The 26,419-nt window shown below is 39.5% G+C and overlaps 2 protein-coding genes across 6 annotated transcripts; one reads left to right on the top strand and one right to left on the bottom strand.

The window, feature by feature from the left end:
- The first annotated feature begins 4,010 nt into the window (after window positions 1–4,010).
- LOC311273543 (uncharacterized protein) lies at window positions 4,011–20,958 on the top strand. Of its 5 annotated transcripts, none has more exons than XM_084380646.1 (6): window positions 5,820–5,908; window positions 10,849–11,389; window positions 11,538–11,681; window positions 16,095–17,711; window positions 19,997–20,068; window positions 20,452–20,958. In XM_084380646.1, exons 2-5 carry the CDS (start codon window positions 10,889–10,891, stop codon window positions 20,048–20,050), a joined length of 2,316 nt encoding a protein of 771 aa, XP_084236772.1. In that variant the 5' UTR covers window positions 5,820–5,908; window positions 10,849–10,888; the 3' UTR covers window positions 20,051–20,068; window positions 20,452–20,958. The 5 variants fall into 5 exon arrangements, with proteins under 5 accessions (XP_084236774.1, XP_084236772.1, XP_084236773.1 ...); XM_084380647.1 differs by lacking the exon at window positions 5,820–5,908 and adding an exon at window positions 10,331–10,366; XM_084380644.1 differs by lacking the exon at window positions 5,820–5,908 and adding an exon at window positions 10,377–10,516.
- Window positions 20,959–22,063: 1,105 nt separating this feature from the next.
- Window positions 22,064–25,313, bottom strand: LOC311267462 (group XIIB secretory phospholipase A2-like protein). Its single transcript, XM_084370543.1, has 4 exons — window positions 24,747–25,313; window positions 23,702–23,790; window positions 23,218–23,383; window positions 22,064–22,599 (listed from the first exon to the last, which is right to left on the bottom strand). Exons 1-4 carry the CDS (start codon window positions 25,006–25,008, stop codon window positions 22,481–22,483), a joined length of 636 nt encoding a protein of 211 aa, XP_084226669.1. The 5' UTR covers window positions 25,009–25,313; the 3' UTR covers window positions 22,064–22,480.
- Between the last annotated feature and the right edge of the window lie 1,106 nt (window positions 25,314–26,419).

Genomic DNA, 26,419 nt, shown 5'->3' with positions numbered 1-26,419 from the left:
TACTAGTTCCACAGCAAACCTTAAATGTTATCACCACAACTCAACACACTAAAACTATTAGCACTATACTCAATCTACTAAAACACAAGAGGTAAAGCAATGTAAAATGAACAATGTACAGTAACAGCAGCACCAGTAACACTTGTGAATTAAGCATAATATGTTAATCTCAGTCTAAACACAGTTAAACAAAGCTCAACATTAAAGAGACATTCTCAGGAAGCAATAGCACTACACCAGAGGCCTGTACTACCTAGCCAATTCAACATACCCAGGATATGTTTATGTGTATGCAACTCTGGACAATGTCCGAGCTTTATTCTGTGGGAATTGTCTGGAGTTCATATGAGATAACTGTTCGAGTGTCTCTGCCCCTGTCAGGGCAGGCTACACAGCAAATCGGGGCTGGATTCTTGTGTGATATTGTGTGTGACATCCAGCTGCCCCACAGGGTGACGTGTTGGGCAGCAGGACTGCTTACCACCTTCTCAAGTGACACGAGAGCGACAGTTGCTGCGGGTAATGCACCTCTATTGCATCTCGCGGTATGGTTATTTTAAATAATCTCTTAATTGAATTTACTGCATAATGACTTTACTATGATATACAATTAAATTACATATACTGTGATAGAATATTTTGGCCATAATACCCACTCCTACTTGAATGATATGTCAGTCAAAAAATAGGACAGTACCTTTTTGCAGAATAAAATTCTACTTCAGAGTGCAGATGACAAGGTGACTGATGAAGGTGGGCTGCCTTGTTTGAACTCCACCTTTTAGGATCAGATCAGCCAACCAAACCGTACTGCTTAGTGGAAACAGGCCCTCAGATCACTGGAGGAACTCTGGATCAGTGTTTTGATCACTGGGTTCCAGTTTTGGCGGGGTCCTGTGTTCTACTGGCATGAGCACAGGACACACATGTAGGTGCATGAGCGTGAGTGACATGAAAAACATTTCTGCCGACGCTTTGTGAAAAGTTGTACTGAGTTACAACTGAAAACAGCAAGACAGCAAAAAATTATTACTTTGACTGTCTTTCACTTCTGATTCTGTTATAAGGCTCCACACTCTAGTACTTCCTGACCTGCCCAGCACATGAAGGTGGGCGTTTCAAATGGTGGCGTGTTTACAAAAAGGCATCTAAAATGAAATAAGCTATGTCATTGCCAGTAAAGGGGATTACAAATCACAGATAAATGCACATTCTCTACTGTTCACTGGTCTTACCATATTTAAATTACTGTGTGGAGGTCTGGGGTAACACCTACAAACGCTCACTGCAATCACTATTCACACTTCAAAAAAACAGCCATAAGAACAGTTCATAAAGGAGGATATTATGATCACACCAACTTATTGTTTTTAAATTCCCGTGCGTTAAAGTTCATTGACCTGGCTGAATATCAAACTGCACAAATAATGTGTAAAGCGAGAAACAAACTACTACCATGTAATATTCAGAAACTTTATTTTGATAGAGAGGGTGGTTATATTTTGAGGGAAAAGTCGAATTTCAACATGCTAGCTGTTCAGACGACTTTAAAAAGTAAGTGCATTTCAATCGGCGGTGTGAAATTGTGGAATGATATGAGCGTGGAGATAAAGCAAGCAAGCGTCCAAGCATGATCCAGTTCAAAACAAGGTACAAGGAGATGAAAAGATACAGGGATGAGGGAGGGCCTTTAAAAATCACTCAGTGTTTTCTTAGATGTATGCATGTGTTTGTGTGTATGAAATATAAATATGTTATAAAATATAAATTTGTGGTAATAACTTAAATTTCATAATACAATATAGAAATTTGGTCAATGTATATACTGTATATTATGTATATTATAAGCAATGTATGTATATTTGTATGTATGTGTGAGTGTATGTATGTACGTGTGTTCAGCACATGCATATATGGGTGTGTATGTAAATATATTTATATATGATATGTTATATATTAATTGCACATATAGTATATTGAATTATATATAGTTAGATGGGAGCGTACACAGGTTCAGGAATGGAAGTAAATTGATTATGATTAATTACTGAGTTGTGGAGAAGAGGTAGGATTAAATAAGTGTTTACTTCCTCCTACTCCTTTTTGGGTATGTCAGTGCTTGTTAATAGAATATACTTTGTGACATGCTTTTCATTTTATTATGCTCATTTGTTGAACTAATTTAACTTTTGGTTTTGTTTTCAGATGTCTGAAATACATTTGCATTCATTCATACAGGAGCCAATCCTAGGCCTAGTCCACATGTACACAGGTATTTTTGCAAATGCATTTTTTCCTCCTCCAGTTTAAAAAGAAAATCCCATCCACACCAACAGTATTTTTAAAAAAAATCTCTGTCCACATGAAAATGCAGGGTGTCTAGCACACGGCAAAGCAACAGGTGGTGTTTTCCTGTCTACTCATAAACACAGACAACAGAGTTTCTGAATGTCTTCGCCCTGTCAGGAGTTTTCCAAAAGTTCCATTTTCAGTGACCTGAAACACCGTTTACATGTGTATGGAAGGCCAAACAAGCTTCATTTGAAGAAATACCTGTGTACATGTGCACAGGGCCTTAGTTGAGAATTTACCGACACATACTCAATCAATTATCAAAGTTGCTGATTATTGATTGATGGGTCATTATTATTGTTTCAGGTCTGATCACATTTATGGTCTGATTGAAGTTATTTTCATCAAGTTATCACAACAAGACTGTATTAAGATTATCTGAAAATCCTACATAAAGTACCTTAAAATGTGTGTTTGAGTTTTGGAAGGATAAGATACCTCATAGACTGTGATGTCAGTCTGTCAGTGATCACTAATCCTTCACTACGGTGCACTTCAATCCTGGTCCTGGACCCCTCATCCTGCTCCAACACACTTGATTCAAATGATCAGGTCATCATCAAGTTCTGCTGAAGCCTGATAACGACCCATTCATTTTGACGGTGTGTTGGGGCAGAGAAACACCTAAAATGTGCAGGACAGGGCAACTGACTTAATTTATATGAACACAGAAGGAGACACAATCAGCAAGTTTCACTTGAAAGCATTTATTCCCCTTTTTGGTGTAGCTGGTTTCATTTCTATGAAAGAGATAAAGTATAAATACACATAAAAATCTATCACATTATCAGGAATACATAAATCAATTTGCAACTCTGCATCAACTTTATCAGTAAATTACAATACATTTCCTAATTCACAGATCTAATAATGTGATAATAAACTATAGATATTAGATGAACAACTGTACAGTAAGTATACGTGACCAAGGATATCAAATGAAATTTAATAAACAACCCATTCAATGCACTGAGGGACTAAGGACAAAGGGAACCAACTCAACTGGAACTAATGAACTTGATACACTCAATGCACCTGTGTCAGCTGCCCAATAAGCACCAGGTGTGCCTGTTTCCATGGAGTCCTGTGCTCCCCAACCCAGCAGCCATGTGACCTCCTTTTCTAACAGGCCTGTTGTAGAAGAAACAATTGTCACTGATAACGTTAACGATGGCTCAGCTCTATTCCAGTGTCCCATGTACAATACATAGACTTTCATAGAAAATTCAGCCATCATTAATCTTATTATTCACAGCCGTAGTTTTTCTACTGGGACATCTCAAAATGTCTATTGGAAATAAAAAGACCAACATTTCTATAGTGATGTGCAGCTCTGTTTTGAATTTGAAGACCTAAGCTGGGACCAGAAAGCCAGGGAAGACTAAATAAAATAATTCAGATGGAATACTACATGACACAAAGCCTCTGTCAGGCCACATTTAACCTGTAGTTTAAGGAGGTCTGTGCGTGTGACTTCACTGCCAAGAAGCTCTGGACTAGCTCAATTATCTTTGGGTGGATTTTTCCTTTAGCATTAGATCGTCTCCTGACTCTTCAGGCCAAAAGGCGTTAATGCACCTGACGACTATGTTGTTGTTCGCACTCCATCCGGGTGGTGGCGCTACTTAAAAACATACACGATTATTAACTGGCCCGAAGTGGATGAACCAAACAGCTCCGTGGCGAGGCGGCACCGTCTGCCAGCTTTCTATAACAACTGTTAACTAGCTGACTGTTCAACAGTTTGACGTTGTTAGGACTGTTACACTTTGTCAAGCCTAATTTCAGTTTTGAACCCCTGCTCTCCCCAATTAAAGAAGGTGGAGTCGTCCACCAGAAAAGGTAGCTATTGTAACGTTGCGTTGCCACCTAATGCTATGCTGAGCTTAAGCTAATAACTTAACCAAAATTTCTTTAACTGTCGCTCTAGTTATTTATCCTAACACCAGACTAAGGGGTTTGTGCAGTTTTTTTTTACAGTAAATAAAATGATTTAAGCTCGATTTTGCGTACTAGCTAAAGCTAACTAGCTAAGCATTCGTTGCTATGCTAACTTTACCTTGCAGCCGACCTACTAGCAAAGCGCAAGCCAGTTAATGGTAACACTAGCTAATATAGGTCAATAGGTACTAAAGCCATTGCTAACCCTTCCGTTGAATCTTTTTTAAATAGTTTCTTGTTAAACGCTGTCAGTGTTAATATAGTCTGGAGTGAAAAAATGCACAGCTTTAGCACACGGTTTGTGATTCCTGCTATCGTGTTTCTAGCTTCATAACATCACTGTAGTCCTTTACAAGGTATTTGAGGAGGCGTTCTCCTTTTTGGCCTGTTCTTAGAATAGAGTCATAAATCCGAAGTTTTTTTACTTAGATGTGCTAATTGATAATTTCTGGCATAAGGACTGAATTGTGTACTGTGCATCCTTGAAGCCCTGTCTGATAGAAAGATCTCATTCTTCTCATGAAGTCCCCGAGCAAATCCTTTTAACTAAAGATTTACACTCGAGATTAATGCATGAATTCTTCATAATGCTGTTAGGGCTCTTAATAGACCAACTATTATTATTTGTTAATAAGTCAGTGGAAGAACTGGGATTGTTTTGTCTCTGATTTTATGGTTGGCTTATCAATCTTTTTGAACTCTTTACCTCATAATTTTAGAGTTATTTAAAATTTTTGTGTTGCAGTCTTTGACGTCCACTCAGCTGCTGGAGTTGCTGTGAGATAATGTACTCAAACAGGTCTGAGTACAGTCACAGTCGGCAGTACAGTGACCGAAGCTCAAGGCAGTGGGACGGCCATGATGACAAATGGGAAAGGCGTGAACCTCACAGAGATACACAGCGAGATTCCCATCACAAATATGGTGGAGATGGACATGGTAGCACAGAGAGGACAAGCAGAAGTAGAGAGTATAGTAACTCACCTAAGAGGCTGTACAGTAAAGACTCATTGAACAGAGACAGGAGCAGAAGGAGCCCAGTAAGGAGACGCATGTCTTCATGTGATCGGGGTGCTTCTGAAAAGAAAAGGCAAAGGTTTACAGAGGGGGGTGAAGATGATTACAGATACAGGCATGTGCCTGAGGATAAAACAAGCAGGCGATCACCAGACAGTTTTTCACATGCTCATGTAGCCACAGATTTTAAACATGCACCACCACAGGAAGAAGCTGTCAGCTACAGGAAACCCTCTCAAGACTCCAGACACAGATATCGGCAGGAGGAGTTCACTTACAGGCAACAACATGACGATTCAACTTCCAGACGATCATCTGGATATTACAAAGATAGAGATGGTCATGAGAGGAGCTGGGACCATTCACCAGAAAGGACACGATCACAAGATTCCTCTATGAAGGTAAGTTACTGTAAACACAGTGTGTAAGGATCAGTCAAAGTATTTTGTGTTCATTGTTAAAGTGGTTTAATAAAATATTCTTCCTTCTCAAACAGGGTTTTGTCAAAACAAGTGCGAGGCATGACAGCCCTTACATGGATCATGAGGATCATTGTCAAGATAGAACAAGGTTTTCATTGAATGCATCTAGTGGACAGGTGGGTTTATTTTTCTCTTTTGGTAATTGGGGACTACCTTCATCATCAGCATGAGGTGCAGGCAGATCTGTTCGGGGTACTAAAGGCAAAAATGCTTTGTACTTTTTCACCTCATACATTGTTTCGCTTACTCTGGAGACAGTATGCCAACATTTCGACGTAACCCTACTGCCACACTAGATCCATACTGACTCTGAGCAGTATTAAGGAAAATATATCCATCAGTGGAAAGTTGGGGTGCACGTTTCTTAGGCCCTGTCCACATGCACAGTAGTACTTTTGAAAAACAGAGCTTTTCTATGCAGTTTGGCCTTTCATACAGAAGTATACAGCATTAGAACACCAGACGCCTTTTGAAAAAAATTAGGGTGAAAATATTCAGAAACTCATTGAGTGTTTACATATGGACGGGCAGAAACCGATTTTTGGAATGGATGATGCAGACACCTGGGCAAGCTTCCTACTGTAATTGGGTCTTATCAGTGTATGTAGCATCACTGGAGAATGTGAACTCCTGTGTTTCCCCACACATAGACGTCACTTGGGCAGTCCGCCAAGGTATAGCAATGGCCTCCAAGGTATATTTTCCATCCCATTTGAGCATTTTTTTTTTTTTTTTCCTCACCCGTCAGAGAGAACATCCTCCTATTTACTATAGGCCTACTTATGTTGTTTTGTAAGAACTTGTAAGTGCACCTGGTTGTTGCAATTTCTTTGAGTGCACGTTGGTTTTGATCGACTACATAATTAACAAGTTTCCTCCACACGTGGCTCATCTGCTGTTAGGTCAATGGAATAGTGGAATAATGGAAAAATCCTAAAGATGAGGGTTTTTTGGTCGACTATATAAAACTTATTGCTGACGACGAAAGCAGATAACGTTGCTGATAGAGAAAACAGAAAGAAGAGAGTAGACAATCTGCTTCCTATTAACACCAAACACACATGCCCAGTGTAGGTGATCTGTGTTTTCAGGTGTGTTGGTATGGACAGAGAGTATTTCTAATACGGTGCTAAAACCCACACCTGGATGGAGATAGTTTTGGTATTAAAACTATATTAAAAATATCCGTGTACGTGTGGACTAAGCCTTAATGGACAAAAATGCAGCTGTCCAACTTATGTACTTGGCTTTACTCATTTTATGATAGTAATGTGTATGTATGTGCCGTAAGACAAAAAATGTATATACATTTGAAATGAATATTGAATCAAACGGAATACTGAGGCTCAAAAAAATGGGACTGAGACTAAGGTTGGGTAGGTTTCTGGTTTTCCTGATCCAGACTGGAGCTTTAACCAATGTGACTCTGTGCGAGCTGACTGAACTGGTTTTGTTTTTTTGGTTGTAGGCGGAGAGAGCATGCAGCTAGTTAGCAGGAGCCCCGGGATAGCTACTGAGCTCAGCACCACTGTGCCTCCCTATGTTTTGTTGTGTACATAGTGCTACTTTACTACTCAAGCCAACTCTTTACTTTCTTTTATTTACAACTCAGACAATGAGGCGGTCATCACAATTTGTCCAATCCTTTGTCAGCATAAAAGGAAATCACTCATCTTAGTCAATTTAAAACACTATATTCCTTGAAAAGAAGCTTCTTTTAATCAAATGAAATAAGAGAGGGCCCCAATTCAGTCAGTGATGTTGTGTGTGATGGCTATAAAAATCTCACAGATTGTTCCATATACTACAGATGTGTTTGCCAAACAAAAACTACAGATATTAGTTATATAAACTGTGGTTGCTTCCGTGTGTTTCCCATCAGTCTTTTGAGAGCGATGTCCCCCACGACAGTGCTGCTGTTCCTGAGCGGAAGTCATCAACGAAGGGTTTCCAGCGTTTCCTCGATGTGCTCAACAAGGGTGTGAATGTCGACACACTCACCAAGATAGTGACTCAGACCTCTACAAAAGTGGATCATCAACCACCTTCTCCAGTTCCTTTTATAAACACTGCAGCACGTCCATGGTCTCCCAGTTGTGCTGGGAGGCACCAGGGAAGCCATCAAAATACCAGGCACTGGAGTGAGAGCGAGGGGTCCCAGACACTGCCTCCTCACAGGTCCTTCAGCCCACTGGGGCGCTGTCTGTCGGCTGAAAAATCTCTGCAAAGGGGTGATGGAGAACGAAGCTACATCAGCTCCAACAGTAGATCCAGGTCTCCCTCAGCGGTGGAAAAGGTACCGCTGACACCTGAAGAGGAGCACAAGCACAAGCAGATGCAGGATGTATTGCAGGCTATTGGCATGAATTTAGGATTTGAGGAACTTGGCCAAATGTCACATCGGATCCAGGAGCGGTTATATGGAAAGAAGGATGGTGATGGAGGCCGCCATCGGAGAGGAAGCAGGGAAAGGGACACAAGACGAGCATTTTCCCCAAGAACGCAAAATAGATCATCATCAAGCAGGTCTAGTTTTAGCCCACCAACTCAGGACATGAAAAAAGACTCAAATAGTGCTCAGAGAGATGTAGTACATATACATCAAGCTGTTGAATATGGCCAGAACAGCAGCAGTAACATTTTACAGGAGCCTGCCGCATGTGAAACTAACTCCCTGGAAAGCACTGCTGTGTGTCAAACATTTTCTCAAAATCCCAGATACACTTTGTCAGAGCCACCTCCTACACCTGTGATGCCGATGTACTCTCCAGTGAGCTGTTCACCGCTGCCGTACCCAGCTCTGCCTCCGAATATGCCCCCCATTGGACCGGGGCTTTTCTTGCCTCGTCTACCTCCTTTCCTCCCTTACCCTCGTGTCCCACCTTTGAACATCTTACCAGCAGTACTCGCTCAAACACAGCAACTACTCCCACAATACATTGGTAACCCTCAGCCACTTCTTAACCTGCCACTTCAGCCCCTGAACCACATGCAAAAATCCAAGACAATGTCAAGGCCCCGCTGTTTGCAGGTTATTGAAACCAAACTACCTGGATAGACATTTGCAGCGGGTGACTTTAAAACTACCCAATGTAGTTAAAAAAGTATCCTTTGCCTGTGAAGAATAAGATATTCATAAAGTAAACAGTTGGGCCTTCAGGGAGTCTTGTTTTAACAACAAAACATACATTGAACTTCATCCCAGTAAAAATCATCGTCGAACATTGGCAAGCATTAAAAAACATTAACAGAGTTTTTGATAGTGTTTTTCATTTGCGGAAAATTTGTCATCTTATTTTTGTTTTTCAAAATTTGTTTAAACAACATGATTGAGGCATCTTGTCTAAAGAGGTCTTTTTGTGGGATGACCTAAGGAAAGAGCAACATTGTCCAGTGTTTAGTCTTCAGAGTGTGTTGGCTGACCTGTGGTTTCCTTTAGTATCCTTTTGTGTACAGATGCAGAAAAGTGTAAATATTTGAAATGCATAATATTAAACACATTGATTCAAAGTACATGGCAAATATTTCTTTATTTGTACTGACTTGTCTTGACTATGTTGTAGTTTTTTTTTTCTCTGAAGAAGCAACAATTAGATGGGTCTGTGATGTATAAAAGTTGAAATATCATATGTCAATATCAAATTGTCCTCGGCATGCTGCGTAGTACATTCACTTATTGTAATGAATTTGTACAGAGAACAGAAGACTACAACATCAGAATATGAAAGATGTGGATGTTGGGAAACATTAAGAGATAGGTTCTCTGTATATACAGAGTCTTAACGTTAAGAGTAATCATTTAATTAATTGAATTTTAAGACAGATGCTAGTCAGAAATTGTTTGTCTTCAGTCTTTCGCTGACCAAAAGTATTCAATTACTAAGAGGTTATTTGTATGTTTTACTTGTTAATTGACTACAATGATCACTTATCAAAACTGGAATTGGTCAATTTCATTTCAACTGTCATGCCCTCGAACTAAGTCAGAAGTGAATGAAAAGCTCCTGAAAAATTCCTTGAGAGCCTCATAATAGCTTTATTGGGTTAAAAGCGTGATGCCGATATCTGTCTCAAACCATTGTAAGAATTTGTATGGTCCTGCAGTGCACCAGGAGGCTGCCATACAAACTCTCCTCAAAAGGTAGAAGCTGAAGAATTCACTGGTGACTATGCAATCTGGTAATGCTTCAATAAAGAACCACTGTTGATCTATAAGATTTTGTTTCAATTTTTATTTTTTATTTATTTGTTGGTAACTGCACTAATAACTTGCGGTCAGCAAAGGTGGTGTGACATTAACTGTATCCAGCAATGCCTGATTTTAAATCCCAGTGACGGCTCATGTTCAAGTGCTCAGACTCTAACTAGTTACTTCTATTAGAGGAGAAAAGAGTAGAGGAACATTTCAATGTACATCATTAGGTTTTTGTCCAAGATGAAAAGAACACGTATACAAGTCAAGGACGGCGATGGTTTCATGTGTATGGTCACAGGTACTCCATCCAGCAGGTGTCGCTGTTATATACCGAAGCAGTGAGATGGCTCCTGGTCCTCCTTTAGTCGAATTTTTTCATGTATGGGTAGTCCTCTCCCCCGCTTTATCTTATTTATTGTAACTTTTAACATTTTACAATCCGAGAATTTAGTTAACGAAGTAATAGCCATATTATAACATTGTATCACTCCCAGATGCGACAGAGAAAGCGGTCATTTGAGCAGTTCCAGTAGGTAAACACTCTGTTAGCTGCCAAGCTAACGTTCATCTGAACCGTCTGAAAGAAGGATTTAGTCCGCTCTGTTGTCCTTAAATAACTAATAGTACATAATGTTATCAGAACATTGTAGTTGGGTTATCAGACACTATGCTTTGTATTTCCACATAAACTAAGTTAATGCTTTTCGTACTGAAAGTCTATGTTAACAGTGGCTAGACAGGGGCTGGTCCGTGAGACAGTTATTTTCTAATAAGCGAAGAGGTAGTCACAATACTGTCGGTCCAGTCTGCACACTGGTCATTAACCCACAGCCATTTGTCCGTATTGTTTCTATTTAACAGAGTGTACTGACTTCATAAACTGTACGAGACTGGCTGAAGGATGAATCCACTTGACTGGGGAGGTACTTTTCGAAGCCAACAAAGAAATCTGGACTCAGCTCATCAGACTGTTGACAGCAGCATGGAGACTGCCTCAGGAGCTGATAACTACTGGGACACTCACTGCAACTATCCAAGATACACTGTTGATGAACCACAGAGTATGCTACCAGGAGTGAACCTGGGATCTAAGGGACTTTGTCCACCCCTGCATAACTCACATGATCAGGAGGTGGATCTCGAGGACCAAAGTGGAAAACCCTTTGAAACTGATGAGGATCCAGAGCTGAGAAGAAAGCGGGAAGAGCTTAGAGCGATAGAGGAGCAGATCATTCGTAAGAAAGTTTCTATCGCTCTGAAAACGGTTAAACCATTGGTGGAGGAGACATCGCTCACAGGCTTTTCCTCTAATGAACAATCAGCCGCCTGCAAAGCTGCAGCTCTTAAAGACAGGGTGAATGCAATTATTCAGCAACGACATCCTGTCAGCTTTCTGTCAAAGGTGAGTAAAGATTAATTGATCAGATACTCATTCATCTCTTTTAGACCATTTGTTTACATGAGAATACAGTGATTTTCAGCTAACAGGGGCCACCTGCTTTTCAGATAATATACTCTATATTGTATTTCCTCCTCCTTTTGCTGCTCAGGTCCACTATCGCAAAGACAGAATGAACTCATCCAGCCTAAGCAAAGATGGTTTGCTGCTGGAAGACCATCCACTGAAGCTCAGAGTGAAGGCACTAATGATGCAGCGATGTAGGGATCCCCATGTTTTGCCAACAAACATTAAGGTTTGTAGTATTTTAATGCCCTCCACTTTGAATGGCAAATGGACTTGCATTTCTATAGCACTTTTCCAGACTACTGACTACTCAAAGTACTAAACAACACTTGTCACAATCACCCATCCACACACACATTCATACACTCACATGGCATACACTGCAACGTGAATTTGTGTCTAATCGCGTCTTATTATTGACTTTGTATGTAAACTAGTTGCATAAATAATATGCGTTGTGTTTGGTCTGAACACAGCATTAGAAGTTAACCACGTCTCTGTGAAGATGTGCACACAGCAGTCTCTAATTTCCCATTGCTGAGTGAACCTCAGTTGCATCTCATCCACTTTATTCTCCTGTGAACCTGTTGCAAATAAATCATGCTTCAGCAGGAGGAATTAAGGAGCTATTGGCCGTCGCCGTTGTCATAGCAACAGATTATTTTAGTATTTAGAGTAATTATCAGCCAATACATCATTATAATGTTTTAAGAACTCAAATATCAATATTGGTATTGGCTCCCAAAATCCAGCATCTGTCAGAAAAGATCCAGAAGAACATCACAAAAACACAAGACACTTGAGCTATATCATCAAATGCTGAGAGGCAAAAATGACCAGAATAACAGACGGTATGTATTAGAGGTGTGAATCTTCAATGGCCTCACGATTCAATTCGAATACAATTCAACGTTTCGAATGCAAAACGATTCTAGTAAGTAAGTAAGTAAGTAAGTACATTTTATTTATACAGCACTTTTCATAAATAAAATCACAAAGTGCTTTACAACAAGGATAAAATGCAATAGAATACAGAGATCACACAAAAAAAACCCACCACGGCACAAGTCCAGGCAGCTTCACAGAGGTCCCAGAACATCACCATCAGTAAAAAGCCTGTCTAAAAAGATAGGTTTAAGTTCTCTCTTAAAACCTTCAGTGGATTCTGAGCTACGTAAGGTCAATGGTAGATTGCATTCCAGAGGCGAGGGGCACTGGCCTGGAAAGAGCAATCACCTCGTGTTTTAAAATGAGTGCGGGGGACCATCAAGAGTTTCTGATCTGATGACCTTAGTGAGCGTGAGGGAGAGTAGAGTCTCAGTAGCTCCGTGAGGTAGGAGGGAGCTTGATGATGGGCTCGAAAAGTAAGTACTAAAATCTCAAAATGAATCCTAAAATTAATTGGTAACCAATGTAGGGAATATAAAATTGGGCTGATATGATCCCTTTTCTTAGATCCAGTTACAAGGCTTGCAGCTGCATTCTGCGCAGTTTGAAGGCGATTTACAGCCTTTTTGTTAAAACACATAAAAAGAGCATTACAGTAGTCAATGCGTGATGAAACAAAGGCATGAATTATCATCTCCATTTCAGGTCTTGAAATCATGGACCTCAGTTTAGCAATGTTCCGCAGATGATAGAAACAGTTCTTCACCAACTGTTTACAGTGGTGGTCCAAAGACATGTCCTTGTCAAACACAACACCTAGGTTACGTAGGCTAGGTTCTCGATGCATCACGATGCATCTCAGTGTACGGCATCCTCAATGATCTATATTCCTTCACATTGCTACTTTTTCATCATTTGAATTCCCCTTTTATTCAGAAAGTCCTTCAAGTAATCAGACTATAGCAGTCTACAAATCATCTTTTCAATACATAAATATTACAAAAACAAAACATTTATCCATCTGCAGTGCCTTACACGTTTGTTGTAGTATATGGTACATATATTGTACAGTAACATTGTTTTCACATTGCAGCTTTAAGATAAGGCATTTATTGACTCTGCATTACATTAGCATTCAGGTGAAAATGGCTAGCGTGATTAGCAATTGTTGTGAGGCAGCGTGGGTCTTGTCCAGTTTGTACTTCCCAGCAAGTTAACAAAATCCGAAATGTGTCCCGAGATATCCATTTAAAAAAATATTCAGCAGGTTTTACACTCGCAGATGATCTCTGCCTCCCTCAGACATACCTCCTTCATAAGTAACTTTAGCCTAATGAATGTGTTTAAAGCATGGGAGCAATGTTGCGACTTAACTTTATTGTCCAACTGAGGCCGGACAATCAACATAAGCTGCAGACTCTCAATTATGTTCTGTCTTTGCATTGATGCAGAATCTTCGACGTCCGCATCACGATGCATCTTATAATCAAGAAATTTCCACACCTCTAGTAGATGCATTGAAGTCAGTGTTTCTTTCCAGGCAGTGCCTTCTAAAAGTTCATAAGCTTTCCTGTACATTAAAAAAGTAATTGGGTTGTTTTTAAAGGCGCAGTATGTTAGAATCGGCTTGTCGATGTATCTAGTGATTCAGACTAGGGCTGTGCAGTTAATCGAATTTTGATCATGATTTCGATTTTTGGGTCAAATGAACTCCAAACTAATATTGTCGAGTTGAAACGATTTATTTGGCATTACAGTAGGCCGAGAGATTTTCTGAAAGAGACGCAACAAACACTTGGTGACTTAAAGTTTTTTGCCGAGGACAGACGCTGTTTTTCGGGTAGAAATGTGACAAAGAGTCGGTCGGACAGACACTTTTTTCCTAATATAAGTTTCCAAAGACACAACCAGTTACTACGTTACTGTTGTTTGGTCCTGTAACGTTGCTTTGTGGGACATTTCTCTATATTTTGTTGAGTGAAGGATCTGTATAGTTATCAGACAGTGAACACCATCAGATCGACACACCCTCGCTCCGTGCCTCCGGCTTATCCGTTCACACTGGTTCGGTTCGCTAATACTACGCCTCTGTTACTACCTCCGGAGGCGGCACAGTGAAATTTCACCCCTCGCAAAGACAAGGCCACAACCCCCACGACATCAACGCAGAGTCAGACATCAATCTCAGACACACTGTATAATGCGACTCCTTATCCCTCAAATTCAGATAGGCACAAGAAAATAACAAATAATAAAAGTATATTTATTTTATTCATTAAATGTTTTATAGAAATTGCAGAACAGTTGGATACATATTTGTACATTATTTTCGATTTGAACATTTTGTATTTTTCGATTTGAACATTTTGTGTATCTTTTTAAGTTCTCAGTTACAAAGTGTTTTTTTTTTTGTTTGTTTGTTTTTGGAGAGAAACACTGAATAAATGCATCAAGTTTCCAAACTAAAAAATAATCGTTTAAATAATCGTGATGTCAATATTGACCAAAATAATTGTGATTATGATTTTTTCCATAATCGAGCAGCCCTAATTCAGACTGGGAGCTCGATGCACCAGGAGTGTTATTGTTTATACCACTACCACAGGAATAGTGAACAGAAATGGGCTGTTGCTCTGCATCACAATACATAGCCATCATAATGTCAAAACTGGTATTTCTTCACATTTTGTTGATATTTTTAAGTGGATTTTTTTAAGTTTTCCACCAAAATTAGTAGTTATTGCGCCATTAACGCTGTTAAAAAACTTGTTTTGATTAATTAAAGAACCTCTTTGTCATCTTCTTTCTGTCTGTCTAAAATCCCCATTTGGTAGAAACCTGTAAATGAAATGAATAACAAGTCTCGGTCAAGACCTAGTATACAGCTGGACAGTGTCTGGTCAAGATACAAAAATGTAAAAGTTTATGATATGAACTCCTGAATCTGAAATGCACATTTCATGTTTCCATTGTCTTATTTCCATTACCATTCACAATGTCATCTTTAAAATGCTTTCAGTTTGAGCATTTTGTTTTTTAGTTTTAGTTTTTTAGATTTTACTTTATTTATATATTCTACATGTTTTTTCTTTTTTCTTTTAAGTTTACGTATGACCTGTTTATTCCTAGGTGTGTACTAAAATAATAATCTATGAAACTGGAGCTGTAAATTTCTGAACAACCATGTCAGACTCAATGTATGAATGGACCATATTTATAGCTAAACAAGCACACAAAATCTAGCATTGAGACAACTTCCCACAGATTTTTAATTTTTTTATTTTTTTTGCTTTGGAATGTAACGTGTATAAATAATGCGTTATTTCTCTGATTAACTTTTTTTTCACAATACCACCGCTCACTCTCTTCATTCACTCTGTAGGTCACTCGACCATTGCTGTTCTGTCTCTCTGTCTCCTTCCTTGAGGTAGGGAGTCTGTGCTAATTGTGTTTTAATAAATAGCAACCGTCAAAATAATAAAAAGCATCATCTTCTACCTCCTTCTCATTTCTTCCAAGCAACAGTTTGGTCACTCTTCATGATTTTGCTGTCAGCAAACTACTGTGTGTGGGGCGGGGAGAGCATCAACGCTGTAACCTGCATGCAGCAGCTGAGTGGGAATCGCCTCCCTGTGACCTAATAACCGTTCTTACAGATTAATTTTGAAAGGCCAGTGACCACTGAGCAAATGCTACTCAACTGCCTTGACCACTCACTCACTCTCTCTGTTTTTGTTAATCTGACCTTTCCCAGGTTCCTTGTGTCACACCGCCTCCTCCGAGCCAAATCTTTACTTCACCAGCCAAGGAGGAGAACAGTGTTGACCAGGGTTTCCAGCGCTTCCTCAGCGTGCTCAACAAAGGAGTGGACATGGCCTTGCTCAGTAGAATTGTTAATGATGACAGTGAAGATCTTCCTTTAGGTGAGGAGCTCCTGAACATTCAGCCCCTTGCTGTGGAGAACAAGTCAGAAATGCCTCTCAGGAGCGAGAGCCCGTCTTCTAACAGCTGTGCCTTTCTACTGGGCCACAGTCGGTCCAACAGTAGAGAGAGGAAGACCGACCTGCCCAGTCAAGAGAGATACCTCAACGATCATGTACCTGATGATAACGAGAACAAGAATGACGGCGGAGTCCATTGTTTTGGCTCTAGAATTCGATCCAAGTCTCCCCCGCCAGTGAAGAAGAAGAGGAAGAAGAAAGAAGAAGAGAAACCAAATGTGGATAATCAGCATGCAGACCTTCAGAACATTCTTAAAACTCTGGGCTTTAGCCTGGAAGTGGAAGAGATGAGCAAATTAGCAGATCGGACTCAGGAGAGGCTGTATGGGAAGAGGCAAGAAGGCGTGAGGGCTGACAGCAGAGGGGAGCAGGAGAGTCAGCAGAGGGACTCCCACAGACAGCACAGGAGCTCCTCCTCTTCCTCTGACTCCTCCTTCTCCTCCTCCTCCTCAAGGTCGACCTCTAGAAGCGTTAGTCCCAGCCCCCCGCGCCAAAGACGAACACCTGAGCACAGCAGCTTGAGAGACAGAAGCAGAGATAGACTGACATACAAAGATAGCAAACAGGACAGCAAAGAAGCTCAGAGGCACAGAGACGGAGACTTCAAAGAAACTTCCACTTATCAACATCCATATCTACAAAACCAAATGTATCCCCATCCCCATCCTGTTGCTTTGTCCCCATTTGCAGATTACAGTTCATCGCAGTACTCTCAGTACTTTGACAGTGGCACTTACAACACTGCTACAAACTCTTACTGGACATATACTCAGGATGCAATTCCTCCATCACTTTATCCCACTGAGCACCCTTATCCACAGAACACCTACCAGCACTTTCCCACCTCTGTATCGGCACCTACAAAGGTTCTGCCTCGTCAAAAAAAACTTAGAGACGTTAACCTGCTTATGAATCCAGATCTGTCTAAGAGTGAAGGCCAAACTGGAGCGACCTCTGGCCCTCGCTGCCTGAAGGTCATCCCCACCAAGCAGTTAACCCATCAGATATGTCTGAAGCAACTCACAAGCCACAAAACTAAAAGGAAGAAGAACACTATGAAGCAGAAACGTCGAAGGCGAAGGAAAGCAGAAAAAAAACGGCTTGCAAATTATGTGAAGAAGGTGAAGAGACCACAGGGGGCTGAAGATGACTCCAACTCCAAACCTGAAGCCAAGCAGACAGAAGAGGAGAAAAAGCAGCCAACCAAGCAGTCAGAAGAGGAGAAAAAGCAGCCAACCAAGCAGACAGAAGAGGAGAAAAAGCAGCCAACCAAGCAGTCAGAAGAGGAGAAAAAGCAGCCAACCAAGCAGTCAGAAGAGGAGAAAAAGCAACCAACTGAGGAGGAGATAAAGATGAACCTGAGGAAAAAGGTGTGTTGTGTTCGCTATAAGCTTCCTAATCCATCTCATGGAGGTTAGGCTAAGAAGAGGACATTTATATCCTATTTGTTTGTATGCTTGTAAGCAGGATTTATTTATTAGAATTTCAATTCAGTTTGCTGCAATGTTGGGCCATGAGCCAAGCAACAAGTGATATGTTTCATTTTTGGATCAGGCCTCTATTTATCAAGGTGCTCAAGGTATAAAATCACTCCAAAGTGACATGAATTTTGTCCTACTTTTAGGACTAAGGGCAGAAATATTTTATCAGCTTCCTTATCTGAGGAAACCACTTCTATTTCAGAGTTCCAGTGATGTTCTAGCATGTAAGAAGTTGCCAGGACATGACATTAAAGTAGAGATATACACACACATTTTGTGGAAGGAGATGCTCATTGCAAGCAAGCAAGCAAAGAATCCAGTCACGAAGTGCTTCACAGTCAAACAAAGTAAAATCAACAAATAGATAAAAAATACAAGATAAAATGCCACATAAAATAAAGAGGGACAGCTGATAAAACACAGGAGTAAAACATAAAACCTAATATTCTACCCAAATGCCTAAAAAGGAAAGTTTTTAACTGCTTTTTAAAAGAGTCCGCGGAATCCAGAGATCTCAAGCATGCTGGGAGACTAATCCAAAGCTTGCTGATTGAAAGGAGCACACAAGTCCTGATATGTGTCCGAGGGACACTAAGAAAACTCTGATTGGACGACCTAAGGGCTCGACTTGGAGTGTAGGGGTATAGAAGGTCATTCAAGTAATGTGGAGCCTGGCCATGTAGGGCTCTTAGTGAGCACCAATATTTTAAAATTGATTCTTAAATTTACAGGAAGCCAGTGCAAGGTTGTTAAAACCGGTGTAATGTGTGACCATCAGTTGGATTGCGTTAGGAGCCTGGCAGCAGCATTTTGGACGGTTTGTAGGTGAGGTAATGAGGATTTCCTTAGGCCGCTGAGGAGAGAATTGCAGTAGTGTAAGCATGAGGAGACGAATACATGTATTAGCATCTCCATTCCGTGTTTTGATACAACGGACCTTTGATACAAGTTTGATGAAAAAAGCCTGATTGGGTCAACGTCTGAATGTAGGCATCAAAGCTGATGGAATGGTCAAAGATTACATCAAGATTATGGAGACTGGGTTTACAGGATGATGATAGGGAACCAAGTTTCTGCCTGAAATCTGTCTGAAGGTTTTCAGGGGCAACAATCAAAACTTCAGTTTTGTCTGCATTTAGCTGCAGAAAAGTATTCGCCATCTGGCTCCTGATGGCGTTTAAAAAGTTTTCCAGGATGTAAGGTTTATGAAGCTCATGTGGTTTAAGTGAGAAATGCAGCTGAGTTCTGATTATCTGCCCATGGGGCAACATGTGAATGGGAAATAAAATGGGCCCCAAAACTGATCCATGGGGGACACCACATGGCATAGCAGCAGAATCAGACAGGAAGTCACCCACAGAGACTGACATAGTTCTATCTGAGGGACAGGAAGAGAACCACTCTAATGCAGTCCCAGAAATGCCCACCAGATGTCGTAGCCTATGGATTAAAATTTTGTGATCAGCAGTGTCAAATGCCGCGCTAAGATCTTGTACAACCAATACTGAACAATGACCAGTATCTGCGGCCATTAAAAAAACAGATTGAAACTTATCAAACATCTTGTGTTTCTCCAGTGTTTGAACATGTTGTTTTTCGACAACCTTTTCTAAGATTTTAGAAAGGAATGGATGTTTGGATATTGGTCTGTAATTCTCAGGCAAGGAAGAATCCAGATTAGGTTCCTACAATAGCCTGCTTAAAATGACTCGAGACAAATCCTGATAAAAGAGAGTTCTTAAAAATATTAGTAATGCACGGGCCAATTGTGTTTAAAAACCTTTAAAAGCAGAGCGGTGGGTAGGATATCAGAAGTGCTTGAGGACGGTTTAATTTTTCCTTGCAAGGCTGCGATATTACCTGTGGACACAGGAGAAAGGGAGTTTAAGATGGATGAGTTAGAAAAACTATCAGTGAGAAGACTGGATTAGGGTGAGATATTTGCCCTGACGTTAGCAACCTTGTCTATAAAATGAATGAGAAAGCTAGTCTCTGTTGGAGAAGATTGGTAAGTTAGAAGTGGTGGTAGAGACAATTCTGTGATTTTTTAAAAAAAAAATCTAAATTTGTGCTGACTATGCTACAGATGAGAAACTTCACAATATTTTGTATGATTGAAATAACAGAATAACATAGATTTTCTTTGTCTTAATACACCATTGTTTTTTTTCTAGCTGGAAGCATTTAACCAGATGGTGAAGCAAAAACTGACACAGTCAGCTCTCTAACCTCTCAGACTGGTTAAAGTAAGTAAAAATATGTGCGACGTCACTGACATTTGATGATGTGTGTCCAAGGATAATTGGAACCTTGAAAAAATGGGTTTCTCATGAATTTCAAATGAAATTTTAGTTAATTTCCCAATGCAATATATATTGTTATAATGTACTGCTAAACTAATGCCGACCAAAAAACAACACATAATATCTTTCTTTCCTTACTGACATAATATTGTGAGAAATAAATCTCCATAAAAAAGAAATTAAAATGTGTGAGATGTATGGATGTTTTTTTTTTTAATTAAACTCCTCATGAACTGTATGATTTATAACAGTGGATATATGCAAGCAGCATTGAGTTACTGCCATTTGGTTTGCATGCTTATCATTTTTTTCTCCTTTTTCTATAGACCTGTGGAGTGTCCTGAGTGTCTTTAATTTGAACTTGCTGTGAGCCCCAACAGACGATGTGGACCTCATATTTAACATTCATCATTTACACTTGCAGTTCATAGGGTAACAGGACCATTTAGTGTTCTAGTCATATTTTCAGATTTGTACCGAATCACTCTTTGAACTCCTACTTTGAATGAGATCTTCTTCAAAAGAATATTCTTGTGCAAATAATTGCCAATTTGTGTTAAGACAGGTCTCTATATCTCAGCACTACATCTTGGTGAATATGCCTACTTCTGTTCTTAGTTTTTTTTCTTGGAATGGTATACATTTGATTAAGCAAAATATGTTTTACAAGGTAAATTTCAATACCTTTTGTAGGCTGTCTTAATTTGCTTATACTTTTTGTTTGTTTGTTTGTCATAAAGGGTTCACTGTAAAAGTGGTCAGGTCCTTGTATTTTGTTTTCACTACCTAATGGTCCTTCCTATCCCTTTGAAATAAAAAAAAATGGAAACGTGTTTGCCGTTTACACAAACACTTGTTGTACCAAGGCCATGAATGTTTTTTGTTGAGGACAAAAGCTAGCCTGAACATTTTCGAATACTCATGGAGGAGTCACTAGAGGATGAATCCTAATGACTGTGATGTGTTCACTGTCGTTATGTCAAGTCTGGATACTGTGAGACTAATATTAGCTGCTGATAGACAGACCTAAAGAGTACAGTAATAAAATGCAGTTCAATTAGTACAGCCTGTACTTCTTCATATTCCTGTACTATAATGTGGTTGAGTATTATTTCTCACATACATGATTCAAGTAATTTTTTAATATAGTTATTGTTTTACACATTCACAATAAGTTGTGTAACCTGAAGTCCGTATTGCAATGAATTGTGGGTAATTATGTGAAGTTCGGTGAAGTCTGCACTTCAGGCAGACTGAAAGTTTGCAGAAAGTCTGCTTGAGGGCCCTTGTGGACTGGATTAGTTGTGGGTTTGGAGCCTTTTATGATGTTTCAGGCATAATGCTAACATTAGTATACTAAAGTACTACACATTAAAGGGGGATCGCCATCGGTTTTACGCATTAAAGTCTGCTTACAGTTCTTAGGGAGTACCCCTGCATATTACAAGTTACATAAGCTACCACCATAACGCATCTGAATCTCTGACCAGTCTGTCAATTGTTAAATCGCATTGTGGGTAGTGCAGGTGCCAGGTTTCGACAAAAGAGAAAAATATGCATGGGATAAAAAAGCATGCATCTCTGGTTCTGCTGCATTGTTTCTTTTAAACTTCGACCATAAGTCCCAGAAATTGACAGGAGTGAGATGCTAAATCGGTGAAATACTCTCTTTAAGGCAACTCTGTTAGCAGTGCAAACATTAGTACTTTAACACGTTAGCCTTCAAATGTTAGCACTGAGCTCAAAGAAGAGCTTCTGGCAGTCAAAGGAAAGTTTAAACTGACCACTTTGATGTATGATTTATGTTTTGTTTTTCTGTTTTTGTCCTGTTAGGCCTGTAGCTCAGATTTGGACACACACACACACACACACATTTTATTTTCTTAAAGGTGATGAACACTGTTCATATACCATGAAATGAAACAAGGAATACTTAAATGTATGTGTTAATAACATTTATTTATCAGGTAGGCTAAGTATTGTATGGTAACATGCAAAGACTGAAACATAAAGGCTATCTGTGCATTTAAAGTATAGTTCACACCACATACTGTATATTTGTACTTTAACAAAATCATGCTCCTTTGCCAACTGCATAGGTGCTTCAGCACAGACACCACTGATGCAAGACACAAATACAGTTTTGGCTTGCGATACAGTGTGCTGTTGAACTTAAAACAATTCGTTAAAAATGTTGTTGCAAAGTAAAATAATGTCTTCAGAGGGAGAACTTCCAAATAAATTACTCAAGTAGTCAGACGGCAGTCTTTGCAACACCATCACTCAGAGCACTATCATCTGATATGTCGCACTAGTTGATACTGTAATAAATAGGAGCGTGGTTCATTTCTAAATCTAAAGTTCATCTTTCTCCTCTCCTTGACAGAAGCACGCTGCTCTCTGGCTGTTCATGTATGGTCTGCAGCCAAGAGTCCACACTGTGTTGAACAAGGTGTCAGCTACCGTTTCACATGCTGAAGAGAGGAAGTGAGAGAAACACACAGGAATGTCAGTTAGAACAAAGCAGTGTGCACAGGAGAGGGTAATGTTCAACCTTTAACTTTGATCTGAGATTTACTCTACACTCTCTTTAGCCTCAGTTAATTTAATAATACAGTACATTTAATTACTAGTATTTGACGCAATTTTAATTGTTCAAGAATCAAAACCAATTTTTATATTAATAGGGACCGATTTTTAGGGACGTTTGGATCACTTCAAACAGGTTTTATATATTACACCAATCCCCCATTCATAACGTTAGAACTTGATGGAATCACAGGCTTACGAAAGGTCACTGGCTCAAATCCCCAGACCAGCAGTGAACTATTCAGTCCCACATCCTCTTATAAGGAGGGAAATTTAAGTTTTATGTATCAAACCTGGTCATTTTGACATAATTTTAGCTGTCACATAACTTGGTTTTTGTAAGTCAACTCAGGTTTATGACCATGCAAGTGTCCTCAAATCTGGTTTCATTGATTCCAGCTTTTTGATTATTAAAGGTGACACTGAGGCTAAAAAGTGCTGAAGAATGGGGATGGGATCAGTAACCCTGACCTGGAAGGACCAAGGGTGTAAAGGTTACCGACCTTCAACTTTTGACACAAAGCCAAGGCTCTTCTTGAGGTCAGAACAGATGCTGTGGAGGCACCAGCGGAACTTGGAGTCGCAGCGGTACTTGTTGGAGCCGCAGGTGTCGTAACACACATCCAGCTGGTTGCAACACTTGGTCATGGCGGGGATCCCCATGTCCATCTGGTACACAACAAAGGTGATTAATGTGTTTGTATGCAAGTGTGGGGAGTTTACAGAGTATTAGTTTTGCTTCACACTAAAAACTCAATTATTCAGTCAAATGCAGACTTGTGTGAACATTTAGGGACTGGGTTAGGGTCCCTGTTCACTTATTCAGTGTCAGTGGTAATAATTGATAATTTAGTGGAACTTGATGAAAAATTCTCCCTTCTAGTCTCCCTAATTAATGTTCATTCAGGTTTTCATAATGGTATCAATTACATTTGTAAGTAACATAAATCTACATAAATTTGCCCTGAACACACAGAAAAAGCATACCCTCTCTGGAACAGGAAGACCAAAGAAGTAGGAGCTACATCCATCAGGTTCAGGCATCTGGTAGCCAGGACGAGGAAGTGGAGCTTTACCTGAGAGAGGAAGGACAGAAAATTGTCAGATGTAGGTAATGTCTCACAGTGGGCCAGTGGAAATGTGCTGGACTCTGTTTGACAACCATGTGGGTTTTGAAATAGATCCATGTTGCCACACAGAGACACAAAGTTTACTTGTTTATTCTGTTCACATGATATTTGACACATTCCCCAGTCACCACATGAAACCTCTCCTATCATGCTTGGGTCACAGTCCAGTTCCAGGCTTCTTACAGATGATAACAAAGATGATAAGAAGAAGTAAATCCTATTAGGTGTTTAGTATAAGGGCATTCTTGTTATTGAGTTTTAAATTGTTGCATTTTTTTCAATACAGTCAGTTTCCAGACAATAACTACTTACATTAATGGTGTATTATGAATGTATTATTCATTAATATACTGTCAATTACCTCAATTATTGATTTTACATGATTATAAAATACACTGTTCATAAACTCCCTGTCCTGGGTGATGATTTGATTTTAATATTTTATTTGGATTATTTTAAAAGTAATAATGTTAATGTAAAAATCTTGTCTTCAGACAATTTACAAAAATGGTAATTCTAATGCAAGGTTTGACATACTCCACAGTATAAAACTCATATGTTATCAGTTAAAAGTCTACTCTAAAGTATATTCAAATGGAGATTCTTATTGTGGAAAAAACCTGGTAATTAAAAAGCTTTGATTGGATTTGACTCATATATGTTTTGTAAATGTATTTTTGGGTTTGAAGGGCGGATAGCTGAATTTATTTTGCCATTATCTTTAAATATGACAATATTTATTCTAAAAAAGGAAAAACTTATTTCGTGTTTTCTGAAAAGATTTTTAAGTGGTGACCACACTGGCTGATAAAAGGTCAGTGGCAGTATAATTGTAACCATACTATACTATACTATACTATACTATACTATAAAATGTTTACCGACCCATTTAATTGACTTACCATATCGACAGCGGTATTGGCACACTCCATCACGTCCGCCCATGAACTCCAGCATCGAGTCAAAGTAGCCTCCGACAGACTCAAAGCCGCCTCTAAGGGAATTTAGTCCCCATTCCTCATCTTCGTCCTCTGCTTGTGTGCCATCAGAGGCCTGGCCTGGTGGTGGTGGTGCTGCTGCAGCTGGGTCCTCAGCCTCCTGGCTAATGGCAATGTGGATGAACAGGCCCAGCAGGAGGGAAGCAAGAAGGGCCCAACGGGTCATCCTGTAGCACTCAGTATGAACAGAGTTAGAGTTTAGAGACTGAGGGGAAACACAAACACACTCACAGAGGCAATACTGAAACTGTCTGCGTGACCTGAACTTTGAGCCAGATGCAGTGACGGCCTCATATGTGGAGGAACAAAGTCCAGCTTCTATCTTGTCTTTTTGACATATCTGAGCTTTTATCACTCACGCTGATTGATCAGAGTGTGCTTGCTCACCACTGAGACAATGCAAATTATATTACATTTTAATCCCATTAATTGAAGAGTTAATCTCCCTTGACAGTAACACAGCATCAAACGGAATTGAGTGAATTTGCTGTAAAAAAAATAAAATTGGAGAGCATCACCTCTTTGCCCTGCTGCCTTGTTTCTCATGTTAGTAAATTCATATTCAAATTGTGTGTTAATATAAGCAAATGGTTCAAAATACCTCATGGTAACTACCACATCTGGTAGTATTTGCCAATGAAGCCCTCAAATTAGCTCATAGCTGCTATTTTTGAGGCGGAAACTGCATTGTATTAAAATGCTGATCAATGTGATCACCAGACTGTGGACTGAATCTTAGTACTCAATCAGTGTTTGAGTGTATGTAGGCATCCAAAAGCACATTTTATGTTTCTCTTTGATTGTACTTTGCTAAAGTATTTGGATGGAAGACTTTGTTGTGGGTAAGTACAGATCACAGTTAATTATGGCACAGACTAGAACCTGGAGGGGGCTGCTAGGGTGGCTTTTTCTTCAAATCCCTCATAAAATGTCAAGGTGTTTCACCACAGGCAAACACATTTGATAAATGAAAAATAATTATAATGTGACAAATCATAAACATTAAAATATGTTTATTTACTGAACTTGACCTTTTTATGGTCTAAATTAGGGAACTTTCAATAAGCAAGTGGGTATAAATCACTTACAAGACACTTACACTGTACCAGGACACTGAGGATGAAGCAGCTAAGTGGGATTCCACCATCATTAATTGTATTATTTACACCTGAGCTTTTGCTACTGTAACATTTCAATATGTCTTTGGTGAGAAAGACTTAGTAACTGGCAAATTCCCCAAATGAAGTAGAGAATATAAGCAAAAGGACATGAGTAAAAAAGGAAAACAAATAAATAGTACATGCATTTTATGGACACTGAGTAGGATTTAAATGAAACCTTAATTTCAGGAAATCAGCAACAGAGAAAGCTGCTGTGACAATTAGTGACTTTTTGTTAATGTAGAAGAAGACACAATATACATGACGTCACCAAATAAACCAGACAATACAAAACTTTACTACTAGATGGCGCCACGTGTCATGTATCCATGTGTTATACTGTTTCATCTATACATGTAATTATTTACTTTATTCTATTAACTGATGTTGTAATTCACACGCGCTTTTATAGATTTT

This window comes from Pagrus pagrus (assembly GCF_965226575.1).
Source record: "Pagrus pagrus genome assembly, chromosome: 2".
Classification (NCBI taxonomy): domain Eukaryota; kingdom Metazoa; phylum Chordata; class Actinopteri; order Spariformes; family Sparidae; genus Pagrus; species Pagrus pagrus.
Note: the sequence above shows the minus strand (reverse complement) of the source record. Positions and strands in the feature narration are given on the sequence as shown.

Bases quoted from the DNA above. Each gene is read 5' to 3' on its own strand.
- LOC311273543 (XM_084380646.1), top strand. From the start codon at position 10,889: ATGAATCCACTTGACTGGGGAGGTACTTTTCGAAGCCAACAAAGAAAT. The intron at 11,682-16,094 runs GTTTGTAGTATT...GACCTTTCCCAG, and splicing joins TTTTGCCAACAAACATTAAG to GTTCCTTGTGTCACACCGCC. The intron at 17,712-19,996 runs GTGTGTTGTGTT...TTTTTTTTCTAG, and splicing joins AGATGAACCTGAGGAAAAAG to CTGGAAGCATTTAACCAGAT.
- LOC311267462 (XM_084370543.1), bottom strand. From the start codon at position 25,008: ATGACCCGTTGGGCCCTTCTTGCTTCCCTCCTGCTGGGCCTGTTCATC. The intron at 23,384-23,701 runs GTATGCTTTTTC...GTTGTGTACCAG, and splicing joins GTCTTCCTGTTCCAGAGAGG to ATGGACATGGGGATCCCCGC. The intron at 22,600-23,217 runs GTCGGTAACCTT...TCCTCTCTTCAG, and splicing joins CTTTGTGTCAAAAGTTGAAG to CATGTGAAACGGTAGCTGAC.